Genomic DNA, 25,857 nt, shown 5'->3' on the forward strand with positions numbered 1-25,857 from the left:
TCAGCAGCCAGGCGTTCGGCCTCCACGCTCCACACGAGTAAGTCTTTCACCCTTCCCCTCACAAATGTTATGCACAGTACAGCACGCCGCAATAACCATGGGAATATTTTCTTCACTCATTTCCAGTCTACTGTACAAACATCTCCAGCACGCTTTCAAACGGCCAAATGCACATTCGACAGCCATTCCGCACCTACTCAGCCTGTTGTTGAAACGTTCCTTACTGACATCTAGGTTTCCAGTGTATGCCATGGCTCACTCATGAAGCCATTAATAGGTAAGCTGGGTCTCCCAGGATCACAATGGCCATTTCCACTTCCCTGATGATGAACTGCTAGTCTGGAAAGCAAGTCCCTGCTTACAGCTTTCTGTACAGGCCAGTGTTTCAAAAGATAGGTGCGTCATCCCAGACATGCATAACAATACGATCCCACCACTCTGAGCTAGTTTCCCTAGCCCAAAAACGTCGTTCCACAGTGCTCAGCTCCTCAGTTAATGCCAAAAGCAAGGGCGGCTCCAGGTACCAGCGCAGCAAGTGCGTGCCTGGGGTGGCAAGCCGTGGGGGGCGGCCTGCCGGTTGCTGTGAGGGCAGCATGCCTGCGGGAGGTCCACCAGTCCTGCGGCGGGGACACCAATGGTGCGGCACTGGCGGACCTCCCACAGGCATGCCACCAAATCCGCGTGACCGAGGACCGCCCGCAGGCGCGCCACTGAAAGCTGCCTGCCTGCTGTGCTTGGTGCGGCAAAAAACAGAGCCGCCCCGGGCCAAAAGCAGTCAAATGTTATTTATTTCCATTTCAGACAGCTCATTAGGCATCTCTGACTGCAGTTCTCTGTGCAAGTGACAGCTATCAGAGTAGTGGACAGCAGTGCAGGATCCATCCTGCTTGTGGATGTGGCGGGGAAAGCAGCCAGACAGCAAGAGGTGTTAAAAAATGCCACGAAAGAAACAAGGAAGTACTGGTGCTGCTGGGACATGAAGCAGTGCATTACAGGGCACCGAGCAGGGACCAAGAATGACTTGTGCTTGCCCCCCCCCCCTTTCCCACAAGACCTATCAAAATGGAGAGAGCTGCACCGTGGGATAGCTACCCTAGAGCGCTGCTCTCATTGGCGATGGAAGTACTGCAAATGTAAAAACATTCTGATGCCTGTGGAAATGAGTGAGTACACAAACCAGCGCTTTTCTTTCACTGGTGGAACTGACAGCGCAAAAAGTCTGCAAGTGTAGACATACCCTAAGGAACTATGCAGGAACCAAACTGGTAACACCTTCCTGCCAAAGGATGCCTCTGTGGAGGAATAGAAATTAATTTCACAGATCTGAATCAGATGAGACTCTCACCTTTCCCTCCCCTCCACAATGCCCCTATGGACTTTCTGTGAATAGTTTCCCAGATGTCTTGCATGCCAACCCATGCAGGATTTTAATAGCATACCTGCAACAACTTGCAACCCTAAGGCCTTGGCATTTTAGATGGAATGAGAGAAACACGATACAACTGGCATGTGTATTCCATGTGCTTGAGATGCATCTTCAGAACATTAGAAATGTCCATTCATGCCATTCTGGAACAAAATAGAACTATTTCCCAGGAATTGTGGAAAGAGGGGCTTACTTTGAAAGAATGATTACTTACCTTCCAGTGACTGTGGTTCTTCGAGATGGTGTGGTCACATTAGATGAGCTTGCGCCCCATACACACAAGACCAGATTTTTGAATGGCATTGTCTTTGGGGGCAGCACATGGCTATCGTGCTCAAGAGGTAATAGAGGTTCCACTGAGCTAGACTGGGTTACTCTTCAAAGCAAAGCCTGGGATCTAAGGAAATCTAAACCTCAGAGACCCTAGAAAAAGGGAAGGGTATTGAATGAGCTAAGAAAGACTGCCCAGTGTGTCAGTGAAAAGCTGAGAGGCAGGCACAGAGCAGGGGCAGACTGCTTTCTGCAACTCAGGGGGATTCCAGAGGCCTTATATTCAAGCGTGTGTTGCTACCATTTGCTCTAAATGCTTTATACCTTTGGGAAAAGCATAAATGATGCTTTGAATTGCTGGTTCTGTGCAACTTCAAATATATGCTGTTACAGGCTCCCAAAGGGAAATTTGTGTAAGTGCCCAGAGTTGGACCGGTCTCATTAATACATTCAGGAATGGTGGGGGGAAGAGAGGTTTAATAAATTTAGGAACCTGTCCCCTAAGGGGCAAACTTGAGGGAGACTCAAAGGGGTCTAAGATGCAGTTTGCCTGGTAACCATGACAGACCATAGAGATGAACAAAAGGCTGGCCCGTTTTAAGCGTCTCTAAGGTCTGTCATGATGCAAGTAATCAAGGATTTCAGTACTGAGGTTTGGACTGGGTCCAGACTGTTGGGCCACCCGTATTGAGAACCTCATCCATCCGATGAGTACATCCATCTGGTAGATGTTTTTCTGCTCTGATTCAAGATTTCCTGGAGCTGTAGGAAGCAATCAACGATCTTGAAGAAGCTAATGTAGCTCAGATCACCAAAATAGTGTGATTATTGTATTTGGATTGCAGTAGCATCTGGAGGTCAGGGCCCCACTGGGCTGGGCACTGAACAAAGAGACAGTACTGGCCCCAGAGATATTTATTTCCCCTTGCACCAGAAACTTAATTTGATCAAATCAATGAATGGAGTTTCCTGGTTACTTTCTGTCTGGACACCAAAATGCCTCAGAGGCGAATGGCAAATCCCTGAGCTATACCTCCTTCCACAGCCCAGGCTGTTAACTGTAGGTGTTCCAGGTCCATGATTCAAGAGGTTTAATCTTTTCTGCATGTGTAATGTGGTTTCCTTGGCTGTCAAACAATCCCAAAGCATCTTCTAGGCAAGTAGAGGACTAGGAGGAGTATCTGAGCTCTCCCCTTTCTGTGTTTAAGTGAACTGACTTCAAAAGGTAGCAACTTCTTCTCTGCCCAGGATGTTATTTTCATTGCCAAGGAGAAGATTTGACCTCTGGTTACTCCCTGCTTTTGGAAGGCATATCAACACTAAAGCCTCACTCATAAGGCAACCCCTAAACAAAAAGGAGATTATTTCTGCTGCAAGCATCATCGTTGCCCTCTGTAGTTTCTTGTTCCTTCTGGAGAAGTTGGTACTGGCCACTATCCTAGACAGGATACTTTACTTTTTTCAGTATAGACCATTCGTTAGATCTCAGATAGCCATGTTTGGGGGCATGCACCCCAAACACCACTACAAGCCACCAAAGTGAATTAAATGGAACTCCAATTAGGACATTTGTCTTCAAGTAGGTTCCCCACCCTGTAATGCTTGTTTCCATAGTGAGCGTGCAAGGGCCTAGCATAAGGTTGGGCTGGCTTTCAGCATGTTGGTACTCACCTGCTCTCTCATATGATTGAGAACCACACCTAGTTGTCTTAGGTCAGGTGGGTAGTTCCATGTTTTTGTAGGTGCAATCTGAGAGAGACACTGGGGATGAAGCCATTGTTTTGGATTTCTACCAGAACACAGCACCTGTCCAACATTCTAGGTGCTCACCACAAAATACAGAAGATAATTAAGCCACTTACCCTCAGAGCCAAAGAGGGCAATTCCCCCCACCCCACCCCAGTTTTAATGAGAACTATCAGCAGTTGCTTCCCCCAGGAATGGCTCAGTTCAACATAAATTGCCCTCCCAAAACAGTCCCCCTCCCAATTTTGCCCCCCACCCACACACAATTTTGCCTTCTAAAGTCAGCAGTATTGCAAGTGGTCATCTGCAAGTGAAGCCAGCCACCTTCTGTCAAGCTCACTAGTGGTCACTAACTGAGCCAAAGTTAGTACTCACTCAGCTGCTTCTGTTCCTTACTCCAGGTGGCTGGAAGAGTAAAAAGATAAGGCACATGTGAGCATTATAAAAGCTGTCTTTTGAACTCCTGTTTTCACAGAAGTCTGAAAGGACATGGCTCCCAGCTGATGCAAGTGTGCATTTGGATGCAAGCTTCAAAGGGACAGCTAGCTTTTGAGGGGTGGGAGGGTGGCTTTCAAAAAGCTGGTATTTCAATTCTGAATGGTCCTCACCCTTCCCCCAGTTCAGAAATAAATTAGGCACTATCCACACAAAGGATTTTTGGGAAGTTAGCAAGTAGCCACATTTATGCATAATCTTTATTTGTAAAATTCTAGTGGTGGCCATATTCCAAGGTATGGATTGAGACCAGTTAAGAGAGGCTTGTGTGCAATCCCACTACTGTTACTGGAACTAGAGTGGGTAATGGGTTTGTGTAGCACAGATGGGAACCCTGAGTTAAATTATTCTAACATGTCTAAAATTCAAGCTTTATGGTTGTAATGCTGAAGTTTTGATTCCAATAGGGCAAACTTTGCTCCCAGAGTAGAGACAAAACCAGCCAGCATGACAAAAGTTACATGAAACTTGAGGGTTTTTACATTAAACCCAGCATTTGCTAGCAATACATTTAGCAAGTTCAATTTTGTGGATAAGTCACTTGGATTTTTATACTAAGTCACACCAGCCCTTGTATATTGTACAGACAGGTAGAATTGTCTGCATTCTATAGTATACATAGCAATGTGGCACAGAATCAGTGTTTAGATTCTCGCATAAAAGTAACCTGGATGAAGGGCTGAGAGGACAACTCTTAGGTTCAGCTACAGGATAAGGCAGTGAAGGGTTAAATGGTAGCAGGCAAAAAGAGAAACTTCTGCCAGAGCACAGTATGCAACCCTTTGGTAGCATGAGTTCGAGCACTAAAGGCACACCCATTTTCTCAACTGTTTGCTGCAACAGGTGGGATAGTTTCACATTAATGAAAATGTCAGCCTTTATCTGGCTTCATTAGCTTTGTGCTAGGTCAGTTGCAACTAGGAAAGACATAAATGCAATACAGGAGCCTCCTTGGCAGCAGTAACATGGACAGAGTTTCTGGTTTCAGAGCTATTATTTGGAGTGGGAGTGCTTGTTTACAGAAACATCTGCTAGTTTCTACAGCAACATATTGCTGTGTTAAACCGAAGGAGATAAGGGTGTAATAAGCAGGTGGAAGCCACCCACCTTTTCTGATTTAGTAAATACAGATTTTGCCTTTCAGTTATCAAAGGAAAGCCCCTAGCCTAGAAGGGAGTTTTGGACCATCAAAACAAATCTTTGATTAGTTTAAGGAATTTAATGACTGACCAAATCAGTGCTGATGTATTAGCCATCCAAACTGAAGTACAACAGATCCAGCATGAACAGTAGCAGCTTTTAAAGACTCCGCTTCACTTGGAAGGGTGAGGACTGTTCAGTTGCCACATGCAAATCCTTGGCTGAGACTACCAGCAAGGTGCTGGGTCAGGACTGGACACTATTCTACTGGGAACTGGACTGAAGCCTTCAACTCCTTTAAAACAAAACTCACTGAACATCCAAATGTTCATTACTATAGACCCCACATGGATGGTACCCACAGACTCCATATTTTACCCATCTGCAAGCCATTCAGTCCACCTACTGCCTTTGGAGTTGGTAAACCACTCATTTATCATCGAGTGCCTCATCTTTTGAGCCAAGCACAGTCAGATGTTTACTACACATCCTCCACACAATTTCAACTTATAAACAGCTAATTTAAGTGAAGCAGGTGTGGTTGAGCATGAACTGAAAAGTTAAAAATACCAATGATGAGCATGACAGACAGTAATTGAGGAGTGGAGACAGTACATAGTGCATATGGCTTATTTTTTACTGTGCATCCATAAGTCACTATTTGTCTTAAAAACTGTATCAACAAGGTAGACCACATAGTGCTGCTAGTTCAAACTGTGAAGTCTCTCACTGCAGTACGATGGTTTTGCCTAGATTTAATCTCTTTTACTGCCCAGTCATTTTAGCAGCAAGACAGTCAGGAAAGTTTTAGACATGGCCAAATAGTTTCATTATGAGAACACAAGTCAAGTCTAAAGTAGGGTCAAACATGACTGAAGGGTTGTTGTTGGTGACTAGTTTTAGGGACAGTAGATGTACATGTGGCTGGAAGTTAGACATGATGCCACACAAGAGTGATGTTACTGTATTAACCAAGCTAAAACTACTGTTTCTTCAAATAGGAGAAGACAATCTGAGGTGGTTTTTAACATGCACATTTTAATGAAGCCAACATTGTTTTAATAAGTTAAGATACAATTTTACAATCTTGCATTTTATTCCAGTTTTATTTGTTTTTACGTCCTAGTTTACAATGTAGTAAGCATTTCACATTAAGGCACAAAGCACAGTAAAAAAAACTACTCAATTTCCCCAATAAACTGTGCTCAGAAGTAGTGCATCGACATACAACTCCTACAAAATAGCTATATGTGGGAACCTCTCGCTAGGAGGGAAGCATCAACATATTTCCAACAAATCCTTCCTCATCATACAAAGTTAAAGCTATTTAGCCAAAAATTGTGCTCAGACCACAGCAGTTGGCAGTAAAAACTTCAGTTCAGCATTTGTTATGGAGGAAAACTTCACTATCACGAAAGTTAGAACTAAGTGTTCATTCCTTACTCATAAGAAGGATGGATGAGCCCTTGTGCATTTTAGAAAGTTTGCAGCATGAAAGCGATTTCAGGAAATGAAGGTGCTTTACTGAAGTCTTTGGACTGCAGTTCTCATAAAAGGATTAGAATCAGATCAAGTAGCTTGTGCCTACTATGGTTGCCTTGTGGATTCAGAGCACTGTTATTCGTTGATAATTTCAGACATGTTACTGTGTAGAGCTAGTTTTCAAAGTTAAAGTTAAGTTTGGAGCAGGTGAATACCCCAAATGTGATGCTAACCTTTTGATCTTTTCCTTTTATGAGAGGCTTCTGAGCTGTATGGAGTCACACCTGGCTTGGATAACTTGATTTAAAGGATTTAAACCAACTGACTGGAGTTTGTGCTTAGAAGCAAAGACTTTTGGGAAGTTATGACCAAAGTAATGATTGATCACACACTGGCAATAGTAAGTTTCACTAGAAGTCCAAGCTAATTAAAGCCACCATTACAAGCATCATGGAAAAAAGCTAACAATATAGTTTTACAAGGCATTAAATGCAGAAGGGCTGAAAGCAGACTGAAAGTTACTTCCTGGCAGCGTAAAGTTTGCTATAGCAAAATTAAGCAATTTCTCTTAAGTGTAAACAATCGGCAAAGCATTTGTAAAATATTCTCATGTTGAGTGGTAGTGCCACTTTAATAGCTTTTCATAATGTTAAGTATTAAAATTGGTCAAGTATACAAAGGCACGTATTTAGTACCAGTTTTACCTCACTTCTTTACAGAAAAGAATTTGAACTGGGGACAGCCCAAGTCACATTCCACAACTAAATGTAAAGTCTCCAGTCAAAAAACAAATCAGTAGTTTAAGATACCCAATTACAAAAGACAAATTCCAGTTTTCAATATCTCAAGTCTTTAACATCCACAAAGGAAATTAGTGTCTTAGTTATCCACAATTCTCAATGTTGATAGTTACCCACTGACAGTACTAAAGTTACAATTTTAAAAAGGATATTAAATAGATTTACATTACATTGTATTATATTTAGGTAAAAAGTTGCAACACTTCTAAAAAACAGTTATAGAATTTACTTTTGGATGTATTGAAATGTGAGTTGCATGTATCTAGATACTACTGTATTTTACAACAGAACTGCAAACAGTATTTTTATAAATCTGAATTGCAGATGCAAAGATTAGATCCTAGAAGAACTTAAGGAACAGTGACATGGAATGGACTTCCAGGAATGTGCGCTTCGCCCCACTTCACGGCCAGAATATAGTCACCCTTCTCTTTGACCACATACATTACATTGTATTGGTGGTTTCCCAAGTGTTTCACAGAAACTTCTTCGCATGGTGTTGTGGGTCCATGGACACCAACTAACAGCATATTTGAACCTATGGTACAAATGAGAAATTGTTAGCTTTTATAATTATGGCTAGGTAATAACAGGTGGCTTGCAGCAATGAACACTGTACCACCACAAAAATGGTCTCCCAACCCAAAGTGCTTACCATCTTGTTCTGTGTTTTGGGCCATTACTGTAGTGATTTGTTTATCTAGCAATAGTCGGAGGCTTGGTTAAGCCATTTTAGAACCTAGAAGGATTTTGTATTTACATCTTTGGAAGAAGCACCCTCATTAAGCTAATATTTCATCTGCATGTATAGTGCCTGACCTGCATACTAGATGTTGCTACCATCATTGGCCTGGCTTGACGTGAGTAATTGGACATGGGTGGGGCCTTGTCTTGGGAGACAGGATTAGGGAGGTAAATGGATCAGCAGGCTGGAAACAATGTCTGTACTAGCTAAAAAGAGGAGGAATACCCAGGGAACCATTTACAGAGGACAAGATCATGGATAAGATTACCTCCTACATAATATTCCAGGGTTAAGAGTAAGTTGTGCATGGACAATACATGCTGTACAGGGACTGGTTCCTATAAAGGAACCAAGACAATCCCAAAACATTGATGCAATGTATAGTAAATGCAACAATGTGGCAGTGTATGTAAAGGAAAAGTTTGCTGTATAATTTTGGATGTGTGGTACACCCTAGATCCACCCCCTACACTTCCGTCTGATCAACTAGTGCAGCTTTGATGTAGGTCAAATAAAGGAACCTGAGTGATGAGAGTGGAGTTGAATGGGTTTTTGGGGAACCCCAACAGTGGTGCCATGACTCAGATTCCATTAGTCTGGAGCAGGTAACAGTATAGCTTATTACACTTGTAGCTTTATGGGCAAGGATCACAAGCAGTTTAGCAATGGCATTTGGAAGGGCTTAAATCTGAGGAAGTTAGTACCACACTGGAGAAGTGGGTCAAATATAAGGGTGGACTCAATGAATTCCCCAGAGAATTAGAGGGAAACTGGAACTGGGTGCAAAAGAAACTCCAGAGCAAGGTATTGCAGAAAAAAATGCTTGGCAAAGCACAGTGAAGGTCTGTTAAATGCCACTGAAATTTTCAAAGAATAGGACCCACTGGCAGCCATGGAAAGGACAATATCTAGTTATCCTTAAGGTAAAGAAAGCCCAAATCAAAGCAGCAGTTTCATAAGGATTATTTTTGATGGCCAACACTAACAAAATGTGCCACCTTGAAGGAGGACTGTAAAAAAGTCATAAAAGGCAAATTAAAATAGTAAAAAGGCAACTTAAATGAGTCATCTGCTTGTAACTTGCAGTTTACAAAAGGAAAATTTCAGGAGTGTAAAGCCATTTTAGGAAAAAGTTCAAAGGGGCTTAGCTATGCCAAGCAAGTTTAAAATATTTATTTGGTCTGTCGTAATACTGTTTACAACTTAGCAAGGGGCTGCAAATTTAAAAAAATACCTCTTAAAAAGAGTAGAGCTTATCTGTTAAATTGCCTTTTAAAAAATTCCATCCATCCACATCTTTAATTCAAGGTTGCAAAGCTGACAGACACTCTTTGGGCAGAGCCATCATCTGGCACTCTTAACTTTGCTAGTTAACCCTCAAGGTGTCAATGCTTTTAGAGTTCATTTTTTAAATTCAGTTATCAATGTTAACCATAAATTGAAAAGAAGGACTAAGCTGCCAGAACCAGAATTTACAGCACAAGAAAGAGGGACAAGTACTGTAAAAAACTGTACAATTTTTGCTTTAAGATACTTCAAACTTATAACCTACAAATAAGGCCATGCTATCTTTTCCACTATAAAGCATCCTTTGTGACACCTATGAAAGTTGGCTCATTAATTGTTGGGATTTACAGGATGTCATTAAATGAAGATTACTAGTGACATGTGCTTATCACCCTGAACACTTCACTTGCATCTTTTAACCCTGCTCCCTTAGTGTCTGAGCCAGGGACTCTACAAAGTAAACCTAAGGCCTTGGCTACACTTGTGAGTTACAGTGCAATAAAGCAGCCCCAGGCGCCCTAGCTCACTCCCCATCCACACTGGCAAGGCACGAAGAGCACTCTGACTCTGCAGCTACAGCGCTGCTGGTACTCCACCTCAGCAAGTGGAATAACATTTGCTGCGCCCCTGCTGGAGCACTGCGGTGCCAGTGTGAACGAGGTGTTGCGTTACTGCGCTGTGATCAGCCTCCGGAAACGTCCCATAATCCCCTTAAGTCAAGTGGCCACTCTTGGCATTGTTGTGAAATCGGTTGCAGGAATGCGGAAATGCCCTTTCAAAGCTCCGTTTCGGAGAAGCCGGCTGCTTATCAGCTCCAAGAAAAAGCAAACATTTTGTTTGCTTTGGGGGGAGGGGGGGTTGTCTGAATGTACAAGACAGCATGCTGACACTCAGCACCCCAAAAACCCCACTCTCCCCCAACATACACACACCACCCCATCCCCCATTTGAAAGCACGTTGCCGTCATTTGCATGCTGGGATAGCTGCCCATAATGCCGCTGCAAGTGCTGCAAATGTGGCCACGCCAGTGCGCTTGAAGCAGTCAGTGTGGACAGACTGCAGCGCTTTCCCTACTGCGCTCTACGAAGGTGGGTTTAACTCACAGCACTCTACATCTGCAAGTGTAGATGCCCTAATTGTTCAGGCAGGGTCTGTTATCTACTCAATCATTAGTTTATTTGGCCCCATAGGCATGGTACTTTGTGCTGTGCACAATCTTCCATTAGAGCTACATAACAGTTGAAATCCATGCTGTGGGAGGAGGAGGTTTGTCTTGCAACACAACTGATTATTCCCTTTCTTCCTGCCACTAGGCTAGTTTATGCCTGATGAGTCAGGTGAGTGCCACTCACATTCAGTTCTGATTAATGGCCAACAGGCAGCTCACAGCACAGTCACATTCCTATGAGATCGATTCAGTTAGCTGGAAGTTTACCACCCTGGGATCCAAGAGCTAAGTTTTCCATCCTCCATAAATTAAACAGTTGCAGATACATATTGCTTTGAGATCAAATTCTTAAACCCATACCTGCTTTGCTGCAGTCTACAGTAAAGCTGCTTTTTTGACCCACAAAAGCCTTTGAGAGTCCTGCACCTCTGGAAGTCACTCTGCTGGCATCAGATGTAGACTTGGGAATGGCACTGTAGCAAGTTTCTGTTGATGACCTAGTCACTGATTCCACCATGATTGAGCTAGTTTCATTTGCACTGCCTGGGCTAACCAGTCGCTGGCCTAAAAAAGGAAGACAGATTTGTAATCGGCAGGTTTCTCAGTACATTTAGAAGGAATTCTGGGAAGTCGAGAAAGTAGTTATGTCAATAGGCTGGATTAATATATTTTGATCTTAATCACCTCACTGCAGTACCACCTGGAGGTTCTATCAGAAACAAGGATTCACTATCAACACTACACAAACATGGCACATCCATGCCCTAATAAAACAGACTTCTTGTAATTCAGTTCTCTTCTGTTCACTGCCTACTCTAAGTATGTTGTGAACCTGGTTTCAAATCAGGAAGAAAAGCACTCAGGCCTGTGCTGGTATAAAGAGGTTGTTAGAGAACAGTATTAGCACTCTTCCACTCAAGAGGGATTTTTGCTTCAGCAGTACAGGAGGCTAATACTAAGTATTCAGTTTGCATCTAGCATGGTAATATGCACACTGCAGACTTCACACGGCAAGTAATCAAGATTTTTCTATTTCTTGAACTCTTGCATTTTGATTTACAAACCAGGTGCTAGTTATGCTTGCAAACAGTTTAAGAGTAGTACATGAACCATGATTAAGTATTGGGCAATATTTAAAGATGGACTTGTTCATTATGCTTTTGCAGATTTGCACCTACTATGATAGATGATTTGAATGAACATTTGCTATTACTTCTGGAAGCAATAGTACCCCAGTGCTTTTAAGCCAACACCAAGACATCTGCAGTGCTTGAAAGCCAACAGGGACTTCAGATTTCGTGAAGTGAAAAACTGTCTGAGAGAAAGGAGTATTGTGCTTGAGTTGCTAAGACCAGTGAGATTTCATACATTTGAGTTGGTAGAACAGAGTGGGTGCAATTTTGTAGAAAACTCTGAAAATAGTCTGCCCAGGACTTTGCACATGAGTGTGGTGGCATTTTACAGATGGGACAGCTAAGACAAGTTGTGCAGTGTCCATTCCATGCTTTGAGCACAGTATTAGCAGACAAAGTCCACTGAGTTTTCCTGTATTTTCTTAAGAAAGCTGTTCAGAAGGTACCATTATCTGTAGATACACAGGCCCTTGTCCTTAAAGAGGTTCCCTTCCTTTAAGGAAAAGGAAAAGATGAGATGGCATCCAGTAAATATGACTTATCAGGGCAAGAGAAGTTTTGTAGTTGTCACTGGGAAAAAGTGAGCTATGTTTCACCCCCAATGCAGTATGCTGAAGTTACTATCTTTTCAGTATGTTATAGGGAAGTTTTTGTTCAGCCATGGACAAGCTTTCAATAGCAAGCACCTTAGTGGTGCCTGTCTCAACTTGTTCTGAAATAGAATCTCATTATCTAGAACAGGGGTCAGCAACCTTTCAGAAGTGGTGTGCCGAGTCTTCGTTTATTCACTCGGAGTTAAGGTTTCGCATGCCAGGAATACATTTTAACGTTTTTAGAAGGTCTCTTTCTACAAGTCTATAATATATAACTATTGTTGTATGTAAAGTAAATAGGGTTTTTAAAATGTTTAGAAGCTTCATTTAAAATTAAAATGCAGAGCCCCCAGACCGGTGGCCAGGACCCAGGCAGTGTGAGTGCCACTGAAAATCGGCTCACGTGTGTCATAGGCTGCCTACCCCTGATCTAGAAGATCTGAGAGGTGGGGAATGCTCTGCCCTTGATAGTCTTCAACATTGCTGCCAATAAATCCCTTTGCAGTATTGCACTGAGATATGCTACAGAGAACTAAATTAGTAGTCTTTAGTTTATGCCATCACTGGTTAGTATTTTTACCTGTGACTTTTGCCTTGAAAGGGCTGCCCACTATATGGTTAGGTCCACCATATTTAATTCCAATTAGGTAGTTTCCTGGAGCCATAGGTGTATACATGACATCATAACCCTCAGGAGTTTCCTGGCAGTCCATTTTCACCTTTGAGGGCCCTTCAATTGTAACGGACAGCGTTCCTGGACCAGCTTTGGTTGTGTTTATGTGAAACTCCGATTGCAATCCTGGAGAGAGGTTTAGCATAAAGAATAAACACAAGGGTGCAGGAAAAGTGGTAATGCTTACCTATTTATGCAATCACCAGCACGTACCGTTACACAAGATCAACGTGTGATTCAGCTAGTAAAGGCAGGCAAGAATATGGTACTGAAAAGCTTGGTCACCTTTACAGTGTATGTAACAAAAAGACAGCCATGAGTAATCTAAATGATGTTGATGCTTTGAAACAGTAGGTCAAGCTCTTTGGCCCAGTTCCACTCACTTATTCTGGCCTCACGCTAATGAAACTAGTTATTTCAGTGGGGTTACCTCAGCTCTACATTTGACCATTATTGTCAATTCCTAATCAAATGCTTTTGCCCATTTCTTGGGCATCAGAAACATGGAGGAGAAAAGCCCCTCAAGAGTTTAACAGGAATTGGGGAGGATCTTTTATGATACGAGAGGCTAATTTAAAGGGAACGAAACTCTTAAGAAACACTTTTCAGTCCCCTTTGCAGCCTATACTGACATAGCTCTGCTCCAGTCCTAAACCCAGATAAGATCCCAACCTCCCTGCATGATTATAGCCACCCATCACAGAAGACCCCCTTAAGAGTGGTCAGTAGATCAAAGATTTATCTTGGCCAAGTGTCGCTGGTGTGAATACATCACTTGCAAAACAGTTATTCAGATCGCCTTGGGTAGCCCTCCAAGCATTCTGCTTGAGTAGAAACAAAGCTTTGGTTTAGTTCTAGCATCAGTTCAATACAGTGGAGTATTGATGTGTGTTAGCAGTAACAGCACAATGCTATCAACATTACACAGAAAGCTTTAAGCAAAGCTTTCAGTCTCAGGTTACTGTCAGCTATCTGTAGCCTCAATAACTGCAATCTTGAAGCAGGTCAGCTGTGCACAGATGTCCAAATACTACAATTAATCTTAAAATTCCCTTTCCAAGGTTTATTATTCCTAGTCTAGTTTAAGTCTTTAAATAGGGCAACAGATGGAACAGAAGTGCTAATTCCGGTTTTCCCACCAGTGCAAAGCAGGACTGTTTAGCAGAATGCCTGCTACCATGGGGACTGGAGGGATATAGATGTGCAATCCTGTATCAGACTATGGAGCCCCCATAATATGGCATCTTCTCTGGCAATAGCCAATATTCTGTCCTTGGGAAGAAGATTCTCTTTTACTCCAATTCAATGTGTATATTGGGAGAGCATTCTTTCCTTACCTCAGTAAGTGATCAGTTTACACCATGCAGCATGGGAATCTATTCCCTTTCTCTGCTTGTGCAGCTATGGGTATGACTACACAGGGACAAGAGACCTGTGGCACATCCTTGGCTGGCTCAGAATGCAGGGCTAAAAATTGCAGTGCAGACATTTGGGCTCTGAATGCAGCCTGAGCTCTGGGACCCTCACTCTTGCAGGATCCCAGCGCTTGGGCTCCAACCTTAGCCCAAACATCTACACAGCAATTTTTCAGCCCCCAGAGCTGGAGCCCAAGCCTCAGCTAGCTGACCTGGGTCAACCGTGGGGTTTTTTTTTTTTTTTAAATCCATGTGTAGACATACCCTCTGAGTGTGTTAGTATTCAATTTGAACCTCCCATAGCTGTGAATTCCATCAATGTTTGTTTACAATCAACTGCCCTTTTCTGCAGATTTAAGGGACTAGGAGGGAAAGATGGTTTCAAGTGTTCCTAGCTAGTTGCTACCAAACCCTAGAGTCCTTCAGACTGGCCAATTGTTTGCTGGAGGCAACATGGCAGGACTCCCAGTTTCCAGGTTAACATGAACTTAGTTCCATAAAGGATCATTGACCACATTCCTTGAGTTAATACTGGTGTCATTCACTGCAAAAGTCACTGAGTTACATGTTTATGGATTTAAAAAATTCCATCTGAAATGTGTCAGTGGGTAGTGTCAAGGGTGACTTTCGTTTCCATAGGGTAAAAAAGGTGGGGATATTTTATATCCATCACTGCTCTTCTGCACGCCACTAGTTGCACTGCCAGGAACAGCTTTAAACAGGGATTGCCAGGGATCTACATTCTACCTTTGCAGAATGGAAGTACTGCAGAGTCCACAGCAGGGAGAAAGGAAACAAAGGGGGGAGGAACCATGCTAGCTGTGGGTGACATCACTACACACATCAAAATGAAAAGGCTTAAGTTTTAGTTGGCTACAGTGTTTTGGCATAATTTAAACTGTCCATAATATGAGCACAAGAATGTCTTTGTATTTGATTACAAAGGGTAAAGTTAAGATACCTTCATTTGTTTGAATGTTTAAAGAAACTGGCAGACTATTTGCAGGCAGGAGAGCTGAAATAATGGAGATTCCAGACTTCCAACTAGAGCACTATTTAAGCAAGATTTTAAACAAACAAACATTCTCTATACTGTTCCTAATACACAATCGAGAGATGTAATTTCTCCTTAAACAGCAGCCAAAGCTTAAATTTAAAGACCCCCTTAAACTTCTAAAATTGCTAAGTGCAAGCAGGAAGTAGACCACTGACTAGATGCTTGTGTTATCTAGCAATATAATTTGAGTTGGGAAATCTAGCGTTTCATTACGTAGAGAAGATCTTCACCTTTACTTGGAGACCCCAATCCACAAAGGTACTTAGGAGCTTAAGTCCCAGGTTTAAGCTCCACTGCAATCTACAGAATTCCTGGTGAACCCTGTAGGTGCCTAAACTCACATGGCACCCAAGTTCTGGCCTCTTGGGAGGGTGGGGGCGCACACAACACACAGTTGTCCCTCTAAGTGCCCAAACACTTATTTCCCACCCAAGCCCCAGAGCAATTCACAAACTGGGCAAGATAGACATTCGTCCACCTATCTAGTAGGTGTGCTCAGAGGTCACCTACCAGATTGGGTCCATTAGAAAAATCTCACCAGAGGCGCCACCTACATTATAACTCCTAACCACTGGGTCACACTACTCACCTGGGATGTGGGAGACCCAGGTTCCATTTCCCCCCTCTGCCAGAGAGAAACTAGTATTGAACAAGCGTCTCCTACCTCTTAGTGAAGTGTTCTATGCACTGGGTATGCTATATTGTGATGTGGGGCTCCATCAATCTGTTGAAAATGATCCACTGTGGATAAATATTTAAGTCACTGGACCAGAGTGGAACTTACTGTAGTCCAGTAGTTAGGGCACCCACCTGAAAAGCGAGACCCAGACTCCAGCGTCCCTGCTCCAATCACTCATTTATCCACAGCAGAACAGCTTCAATGGAGAGTCAGTGAGTATCTCAACAGAATACCCCACAGCTCAGTGGTCAGAGCACTCCCCTTCTGCTAGAAGGGGGAAATCAAACCTCTCTCTCATACCAGGCAAGTGCAACAACCACTGAGCTAAAAGTGGTTGTGTGGAGCAAGGCAGGCATCTAACTCACTCACAAGAAGATACTTAAGCACCTAAACCACCTGACTCCAGGAGACTGGTTCCTGTTTGTGGATCACTAAGCAGAGTGAGTGATCTCTCTCAGGGAGGGATGGAGCCAAGGGACACACCCCTCCTTGTCAGCATCTCCCATTGGCCAGTTTAGGTAGCTCCCTGCCTAGTGGCCTGACTTTTCTGGATTGCATTCCAAGACACTTACCTCTCCCACATTCATTGTATAGGAGTCTAAGCACCTCACTCAGCCTTTGTTGATTGTGATATTCTAGGCACCTAAAAGTTAATCCCCATGATGCTCAGCATTGCAACACCTAAGTCCCTTTGTGGATCTGGGCTTGAATAATTTTCAAGCTGCACTATCAATTCTCTTCCAAAGCTCTTTGGACAATGAGTTTAAAATGCCTTTATTTAAAAAAAATAATAATACCTTCATCTTCTTCTGCATACCTCATGTGTTAGAGCTTCCCATGTGGGAATAAAGCCAAAGTATTTCCCAAACTCCAAGGGACCACCTAAGTTGAGTGGAGCTAACTGGCACAGATTTGCTTAGTCAAGTTGCTCACCAATACAACTGAAATCTTTGCTTCAATCACCAGAATTTGATGTCTTTAATCCTGCAAATTGTTGGTTTTACAATCTTAGTAAGCTTTATAACAAGGCAGAATAAGAATGCGTATGAGAAAATAAAGGCGGAAGAACATACGCTTGTTAGTTTAGCTGCCTTGGCAAGGAGAAAGTAAACATTTACGGTTGTATAAAAATCAGCTTTTTGGAAGCATTAGAAAGGGGAATTTCCATTGGGCTAAACAGTATTTTCAGTCTGATTTCAGAATTTTAAGAGGGAAGTTACCTGTGATACCACTCTCTAGGCCAGGTCCATATGCAGTAACAAGTGCTGGATTGCCTGCCTGCCCTGGTTCCCCGACTCGGACTTTAAATGGGCTGCCTACCACATGGCTTCCATTAAACTTCACATCAATGGAGTGAATACCATTTTCATGTGGGATGAAACGAACAGCATACTTATCTGTAAGACAAGCACAGTGAAATATTTCACTAATATTGCCAGTGAGGATGTAAAAACAGACAAACTCCCTAACATTCAGTAAAATTTGAGGACCCAGAATAGCCAAGTTGGATTGCACAAGTTGTCCTGCTTTCAACCTGAAGTAGGACTTTGTCAAACTCTTCATGGCACCATATTATTGACCAAACTTATCTTCCCCATCTTGTTTAGAAGTGAGTGATCTTAACTGTTAGCTGTACTGAAAAACCAATATAGCTTTAGATAGACTGGCTAGTAGAGCCATTTGCCTTATGCATCAGTTAAGATCACCAGCTGCATTTACTTTTGTGACCTAGAGAGTAAGCCAGCCCAAGGACAGCACAGCTTTCCTATTATTGCTTAAAGCACAACCTGTTATCCATTGGGTATATGGATCAAGTCAAGTCAAATCCCCTCTCAAATAGAAATGGGAATATGCAACTCAGGGATGATTGCTAAGTTAACTTGGGGTTCCACAGGTAAGAGTCACTTGACCATACCGCATTTTAGGCTTCACACATTAACCCAAGGAAAAAGGCTATTTGAGTCTTTGAGCAACTCCCACTGACATTTGTAGGAAAGTCCCATTGACTTCAGAGTCTGAATTTCACTTAAGTTCTGTTTCCAGGCATCAGAAACACTGTGCCAGAGGCAAACAGCATACCCAACATTAACGACAGAACTGTGCTAACTGCTTTTGAAGTTGAACAGCAAGTCTTTCCCATAGTCATTTAGACTTTGAAATGAACTGCTGTACCAAAGTCTGTAAAAGGAAAACAGTAACAAATGGGAAATCATTGACTATTCTTTACACAAGAAAATTTAAAAAACGTTTTTATTTCTGTAGCAATCCATGTCAGCCAAGCACCAATTGAAAACGTAGATTTGAACAAAACCTATTTCACCTTTAGGAAGAATCAGATTCTGTACGGACTGTTACAGAACAAAGTACTTTGCAGCACCCAGAACAAAAAGTTTCAGTAACAGCACTATGTGCAAATTTCACTACAATACCAGTGAACAGGGAGTACTTGGAACTCAGGAATTTATACTGAGCAAGACAGGTAGCTACGCAATTCTAGCCCCCTGAAGTAAGGTATTCTTCAAATGATCAAACATTTTCCCTTTAATTTTTACAAAGGGTTTACATTGAGTTGATTTGAGACTGGGCAAGAAAATACACCACAATCTGACGGGACAATTCTAGTTGGAATAGTTCCAAAAGGCAAGTTTCCAGACTAGTTGCTTACTTTTCTGGTTTTCTAGTAAGTCAGAATGATTTGAGTTGCCAGCTACTTTGGTGGTGCAAAGAGAATAGTCAGCTGGTGTGAACATGATATTCAACCACTGTACTTAGGAAGTGATCAACTATTAATATCCAAGATATGGAAATCTGTGCCATGTTTAAAATACAGTAGGCTCTCATTTATACAAGTTCTTACCAGGCTCCAGTTCAGAAACATGACATTCTTCTACAGCTCCAGAGGGGCTATGAACTTTAGCATCTATCTTGCCCTTAGCTCCATTAAGCCTTATAGCAAAAGATGCTGGCTGGTTAACTTTTAATCCAGATTCCTAAGAAGGCAATATATTTAGATTACCAAGTTTAGTTTTTTCAGTGGTTTGAGACAGACATTGTTAACAGAATATTTACAAGGACACTACGTTTAGTTACCAAAAAAATTAGTGCTAGGAAACAAAGGCATAGTTGAGTATTTGAGAGTTAAGTTATCCTGACCATAAGCGCTCTCTCTGCATTATCTTCATTGTTTGCCGTTTTAAAAATGGCAGACTTGTGTCCAGTAGACATTAACAGTGGACTTGTCAGTTAATGATTAACTGGGAAACCATATTACACACTTTCTACAGCTACCCAACAAGGCTTGTTTACTTATGGCTAGGAATTTGACATTCCATCAATAGTTTCATACTCCTACTCTGTCATGATGCAATCACCAATAATGTTCAATATCGGTCACCCACTATCACTGGAGGTGGAGTCAGTTCTCAGATGTTTGAGACATTAGTTACATATTAGCTATAGTTCTACTTCCAGTCTGCTGATTCATTCCAACATTAATTCAGAAGTAAGACAAGTCTATCAACGCAGCTGTCAGAGGATCTAAATGCATTTTAAATTTCCTGCAAGGTGATATTTAGTGTCATCACAAGTGACAAATGACAAACTAAAGATTAACTAACATGAAACCAGATGTTGCTATGCTATGTAAAGAGATCAATAGTCTGCGTTTGACTTCAACAAGTAATCAGTCCCAAGTGTATGTCATAGTTATTCATGCAATTGATAGGGTCCTTATCACTGAGGAATGGTTGCATTTGGTTATGCTTTAGCCATGTTGACTATAATGCTTTGTAACAAGAACATACTTTACCTGATCCCATTTGCAGCTATATCCTGAAGAGGGAAATAAATGTAACTGAGTAGAATTTAAGTTAAATTAAAATGCACCCATGAAAAATGTAACTGATGGTGCAGGTTTTTGAACAGGTCATACAGAATATTCAGCTTTATCTCCCTCTGCAGAGAAAGTAGTTAAGAGCAATCCTGTCAAAAGTCTTTAAATGAAACACAAGAAAATCATCAATACCACAGTGACTAATTAAGGTCCATGCAACTCCTTGTTTAGGCTCTCAGAAGAATTACTACCCCATGTTAAATGTCAACTTTAATTTTAAACTATGAAAAAGAATTAAGATTCTATCTAGGTTTAATCAGGTTGTGTTAAAGACAAGGAAGAGAGTGATCTCACCAACCTAGAACAAGAACTCTAGCAAGAGCCACTTGAACAGTTCAAGTGCAGCAAGCTCTAGGCACAACATACTAACTTACACTGGGTTCTCAGTCTCACTTCCAAGTGTCTTGTTTTTAGGTTTAAACCACACCTTTAATGTTACTTGTATTAAAATACAAGCAGCAACTCATGGTTTTTTTTTGTGGTTAAGTATAACAGATGAGCCCAGAATGAGTACAAAGCTGGAATTCACTTACATTTGCTGCTGTTTATGCAGCTCAAATGGTTCAAGTCTGTGGTTTTAGGACATTGGCACATAAGTGAATTACTGCCTTGTATTCATCTATTTGCCCACATGGATTCTCAGAACAAGTCTAAAGTAAATGCTTGATTAAGTTAGTGTACACAGTTTTGTTTGGGTTTAAAACTGTGGCTTAAACGTGTACCCTTACAAGTCAACTCAGCATTACTTGAGTAAACACAGTGAGTGTTCACATTACAAGAGATGTTTCAGGGATAAGGGGCTCTAGGCTATACTAGAAGCTATAGGTTCATTCAACTCATAGGCAACTCTGCCAGCTAGTTGGAGGAGCAATTCCAAGTTTTACAGGACCACTGTTCCCCCTCTCTCTTACTTGAATTCCCAAATCTCCTAGTGTTTGCAACTGAAGCATGGCTAATACGTTTTAAATACTAGTTGTTTAGAGGTTGACCTTTAAGAATCTCCTCTAGACTAGTTACATCTCCCTTGATTGCCAAAGGGCTTTCAGTTGCTTTTAAGTTTCATTTGGATGTGGAAGTAGGAATCTATTTAAAACTGATCACCTAATAAACATAAGACAGAATTATTACAGCCTCTTTGAGAACAAGGACAAAAATCAGTCAGCATGTGGTAAATTATGAAGATGCTTCCTTATGTCTCACCTGAAGGCTAGTAACAGTGAGTCTACGAGCATCATCTGAAGGTTCGATGACAGGAACTAGGTAGGGGCTTTCTGGAATATGCTCATCATTGAACTTTATGGACACCTCATAGTTACCTGAAAGACAAGGAAGTAGTTCGTAAGGAACCCAAAAAAAAATAACTACAGAAATTTCCAAAGCAGTGATTTCAATAGTATTTGGTCTCACTACATACCAGGATCTTGAGCAATGTAGGATACACCACAAGAGCCATCTTTATGGTCTTCAAAGGCAATTTCTGCTTTACTTGGGCCTTCTACTGCAATAGAAAGCCCTCCAGCTCCAGCTTCTCTTGTCCATATACTGAATTCAGCTGTTGACAAAGCATACAAGCAGAGTTCTCACTGGAGACTAACTGCTAGTGAAGATTTTGAGTCCTTCTTGTCAAGAAGTATAATATTCCCTATGCAATGGTTTGAAAAATACTGATATACCATGGTGATGGCTTCTACCATGTGTAAGCAATAGACAAAAAGACTAACAGTTGTACCATTTAGATTTAGAAAAATAGTAACAGTTAATTCATTCTCAGGTAGTGTTACTGACCACTGAGGTTGAAACTACAAGCACCTTCAACATATAATTCTGCCTCTATTCATTGAATCAGTCAGGTTTACTACAGTTGTCTGAGTCAAAGCCCAACCTGGTGAGAGTTCTCTATAAAGTTAGAATAAATGTTAAAGTTATATTTTTAGGCCCCATCTGTACTTTTTTGCACTGATTTAGCAACACAGATGCAAATCCCTAGTGTAGATGTGCTGCACTGGCATTAGGCTAAGGTAGACCCAAGCAAGTTGCATCAGTGTTTTGCAGTGCCTACTAGGGGTTTGTGCCATTTAGCTAAAAGGTAAGACAGGTGTCAGTTCCTAGTCAAGACAACCTTGGGGTTACCACAGTCCTATCAATATATGGCATGTCACTGGACACGAATTTAAAAAGCTGAAGATTCCTATACAAGATGTTCTCCACCCATGCAATGCAGCTGTATTTGTTATTTTCCTTGGCCTGTATTTCAGCTGTACACTACACAGCTTGAAGTGATGCACTAATATTACAACTAAGCTCTAGTTGAGCCATCGAGCTATACAGTCCTGTTTACAGCAGTTTACTATAGTGTACTACCTGACTTGCTGCTCTAAAGCCAAACATGCAATATTGTATTCCAAGCTACAGGAGTTTGGTAGTGAAGTCAAGGAATTCTCACCTGGGATGCCAGCTTCTGCTCTCTCAAGTCCTGGACCTCCAGCTCTTACTTTATTAGCTCCCCCTTCACCAAGTGGCCCAACAGTGAATTGGAAAGGACTGCCTGGGACATGCTGTCCTCTGTATTTGACATTCACAGTATGGACCCCCATTTCTTGTGGCACAAAGCGGACACAGTACGTGTTTTTTCCAACTTCATTTATTTCTGCATCGGCCGTTCTTCCAGAGGGGCTAGTTACCTGGGCTGTCATATCACCACTATCAATTTCTAGATAGAAAGAGGTTAGCAGTCACTAATGGAACAAAATAATTAAGGTTGAGATTTGAGTCAATGGGCTTTGCAGGGCCAACTCCCTTAGGTACTTGTAAAAATATTCCACCTAAACAGATGCGAGCAAATCTATTATGGGCTAGATTAAAGAATAATGAATTTTAGCTTTCACTTAATTTTTAAATGAATCTGTGCATCCATGCTTGGTCCTGCCAAGGCTATCCCAGACCCAACTGCAAAGAATCCACACCTTTATCTGGCATGGTAACTTTCAGTCTCTGGGCTAGGAGTTTTACAGTCTATCAGAACTACTTCCAAGTCCAACAGGTGCCAATAGGGCAATCCAGAGCTCCCTGACAAGGGCAGAATACACCATTTCTGTAGTTCTACTCTCCTAGTATGGAAGACATTACGCTTGAGAACATACATCTGTACTGCCTGGCATTGTTGAGTAAGACCCATAAATGGTCTAATCTTTCTTGTTTTTAAGTGACAAAATGTTACACAGATTTAGGATCATGCTTGCAGAGCACCATGGACATGACCATCTTCTATTAAACAAGAGCTAATATGCATGGATTTCCATGGTCTTCACAGTGGAGTCATTTACCCTAGCCCAGCAATATCCAGGTAGTTTCCTAGGAAGAGGTGAAATATCAGCCAGCCATTAAGGCATGAAAAGCCTGCATAATTATTCGAGATATAAAGGAGCATACTGATGGTGACATTCATAAAACCAGTCACCAATATCATGGAAATAATTTCAGAATATTGTGGTTTAACTCAGAATAATTCTTGAAAGTAAGGTATTTGTTCACCATAAGGTCATTTACCTAATCCAAAAAGTAGGAAATATGAATCAGAATATCAGGGTTGCAAGGGACCTCAGGAGATCTAGTCCAACCCCCTGCTCAAAACAAGACCAATCCCCAGACAGATTTTTGACACCTGTCTTACCTGGTTGTTAAGTCTTACAGATTGGGTATACCACCACTTCAGGACAGTTAGGCCTCACCTCCACATTATGGAAGTAGCTACAAGTCACTTTTCTGGTTGTTTTTAAGGGGGCAAATAGGAGATTTGCTTGCCTATTGAACTTCACTTAATTCTTTGAAATTCCCTCCCTTAACGCAGGACGTTTCTGCCCACGGATATTCACTTTTTAACACCATGCTCAGTAAGAATGGGATTTTATGCAAGTCAGGCTGGGTAATTAAATGTGAGCACACTGCCACTCAGACGCCATGCGCCCAGTGTTAAAAATGTACCCTCCATCCCTACAAAACCTCCACTGAGCACTCTGACTGGAAAGTCTGGCTCCTGACAGTAGCTCCTCCAGCCATGAAAATATGACAGAGGTGCTCTCAACTGAGCTGGGCAATTGTCTTTCAGCTCAGCAGACAGAAGTAATTCAAATGAGGGAGTTTCTACAGAGATACAGCTATTTGAAACCGAGTTACTAAGAGAAGGCAGTAAGGAAATGAAATAAAGGGAGGGGAAGATGCAAGAACAGCTGGGACAGTTATTGTAATAGAAGTTGAGAAATATTGTCAAAATACAGCTATAAAGTTCTTCCACTAGAAACAGTAAATAAGCAAGTGGCTCAGGTCTTATAGCTGTGGTTTACACAAGTTCTCACTTTAGAGAATATAGATAACTAATTTGTATTATGAACATCTAAATACCATTTGCTGAATGAAAAACTTCACTGAAAATATTTCATAAGCATTAAGAAATAGTTACAACACACCAAGGAAGCAATAGTGGATTTAAAGGTTATATTGTTAAAAGCCTATGTTTCCCTCAAGTTTGCCAAGTAAAAATACAAACAAGAGTTACACAGAAATTGTCTATAGGTTAAGTTAGTACAATAATTGTTGTATAGCTCTACTTTCCACTTCACTATATGTGGTTTGATTTTATTTATTTAGTAAGTTATTCCTCCATTTGTTAAACATTGTTACAGCCTACTTTTTAAATGGCTTAACTAATTCATCTGAGAATTAAAATATAAATCCACTCTAAATAAGTTTCAGGTCTCATTAAGACATTTAACATTTTAGCTAGCAGCATGCTAAACAAGCAATCATTTGCAGGTTCAATGTTCCCACTATACTTTCTGTGGGAAGTGAGGCATGGATGTAAAACAAAGTTAAACCTTGTGCAGTAGAATAGCCAGTTGGGAAGTGTTACCTGGAATTTTCAAGTTAAGGTCACACATGCTTCCAACTGTTGCAACAGAGGGAGTTCCTCTTGCACGTGTGATACTCTCCTTCACTCTTCCTTCACCACTTATTTTCACAGTAAATGGACTACCTGTAAGTAGCACAGCATTTCAGCTTGGAAATATTTGAAAGAATGAAAAATCCTACACTTAAATTCATTAAGGATTGAAACAGTTACACTAACTTGAAAAATCTAAAGTAACAGATGAGAAATAAAAGATACTTAGTCAATGCATAGCCAAAGACAGTAAATAGATATAATCGCCACGGCTAAGAAATTTTGGACACTCACTCCTTATGACGAAGAGCGAAGAACCCAAAGGTTGAAGATTCTGATATTGGTACCATTTGCTATCTAATCCTACGCAGCAACTGAAGAACTAGCAAGATTAATGGACCAGCTACTCTATTTGAGTAAGTGCCTTTTTGATTCCTCTCCAATCAAGGCCACCACTACTACACATTTCTTCAGAGACAAGTTTGTGTGTGCATGCAGACACTGAAGGGAGAAATCCACTCCTCCCATACCCAAGTTATGGTACTGGGGCTCCCCCTGCTCTGAACATGCTTGCAGAAGAGGATGACTAATCCTGGTGTCTGTGCACCTGCAGAAAGTATCACTTAGGTCAGGATTTGAGATTCCTTTTCCCTCCTGCATTAGTATGCAGTGTGAATTCAGCAGCAGAGGGGCTTGGTTCAGAAATTAGGGCCTTCTAGTATCCTTTCCTTTGCTTGAGGGGTGGTCCCACCAATATTCTTGGTCTTTTCCCTCTCTAAAGCAGTTACTCTGGGAGAGGTAAACTGGATCATGTAACCCACTAAACACCCCCCTGCATTCTAAGCTACCATTTTGTCTTTTGAGCATCATTTAATATGGCTGATAGACTGGTATTCGAGATGCAGAACACATCTTCCCT

The 25,857-nt window shown here is 41.6% G+C and overlaps 1 protein-coding gene across 4 annotated transcripts in view; it reads right to left on the minus strand.

Annotated features, from left to right (window-relative positions):
- Positions 1–6,960: 6,960 nt before the first annotated feature.
- The window catches only part of FLNB (filamin B), a 107,714-nt gene continuing 88,817 nt past the window's right edge, over positions 6,961–25,857 (minus strand). For all 4 annotated transcript variants that reach the window (XM_029911159.1, XM_029911158.1, XM_029911157.1 and 1 more), the window contains 9 exons: positions 24,909–25,031; positions 22,446–22,712; positions 21,417–21,554; positions 21,203–21,318; positions 18,968–19,100; positions 17,331–17,507; positions 12,867–13,085; positions 10,921–11,124; positions 6,961–7,897 (listed from right to left, as the gene is read on the minus strand). In XM_029911159.1, coding sequence (XP_029767019.1) covers positions 7,710–7,897; positions 10,921–11,124; positions 12,867–13,085; positions 17,331–17,507; positions 18,968–19,100; positions 21,203–21,318; positions 21,417–21,554; positions 22,446–22,712; positions 24,909–25,031 — 1,565 coding nt within the window. In that variant the 3' untranslated portion in view covers positions 6,961–7,709. The remainder of the gene's footprint in view (positions 7,898–10,920; positions 11,125–12,866; positions 13,086–17,330; positions 17,508–18,967; positions 19,101–21,202; positions 21,319–21,416; positions 21,555–22,445; positions 22,713–24,908; positions 25,032–25,857) is intronic.

This window comes from Terrapene carolina, unplaced genomic scaffold (assembly GCF_002925995.2).
Source record: "Terrapene carolina triunguis isolate 2854851 unplaced genomic scaffold, T_m_triunguis-2.0 Scaffold89, whole genome shotgun sequence".
Lineage (NCBI taxonomy): Eukaryota > Metazoa > Chordata > Testudines > Emydidae > Terrapene > Terrapene triunguis.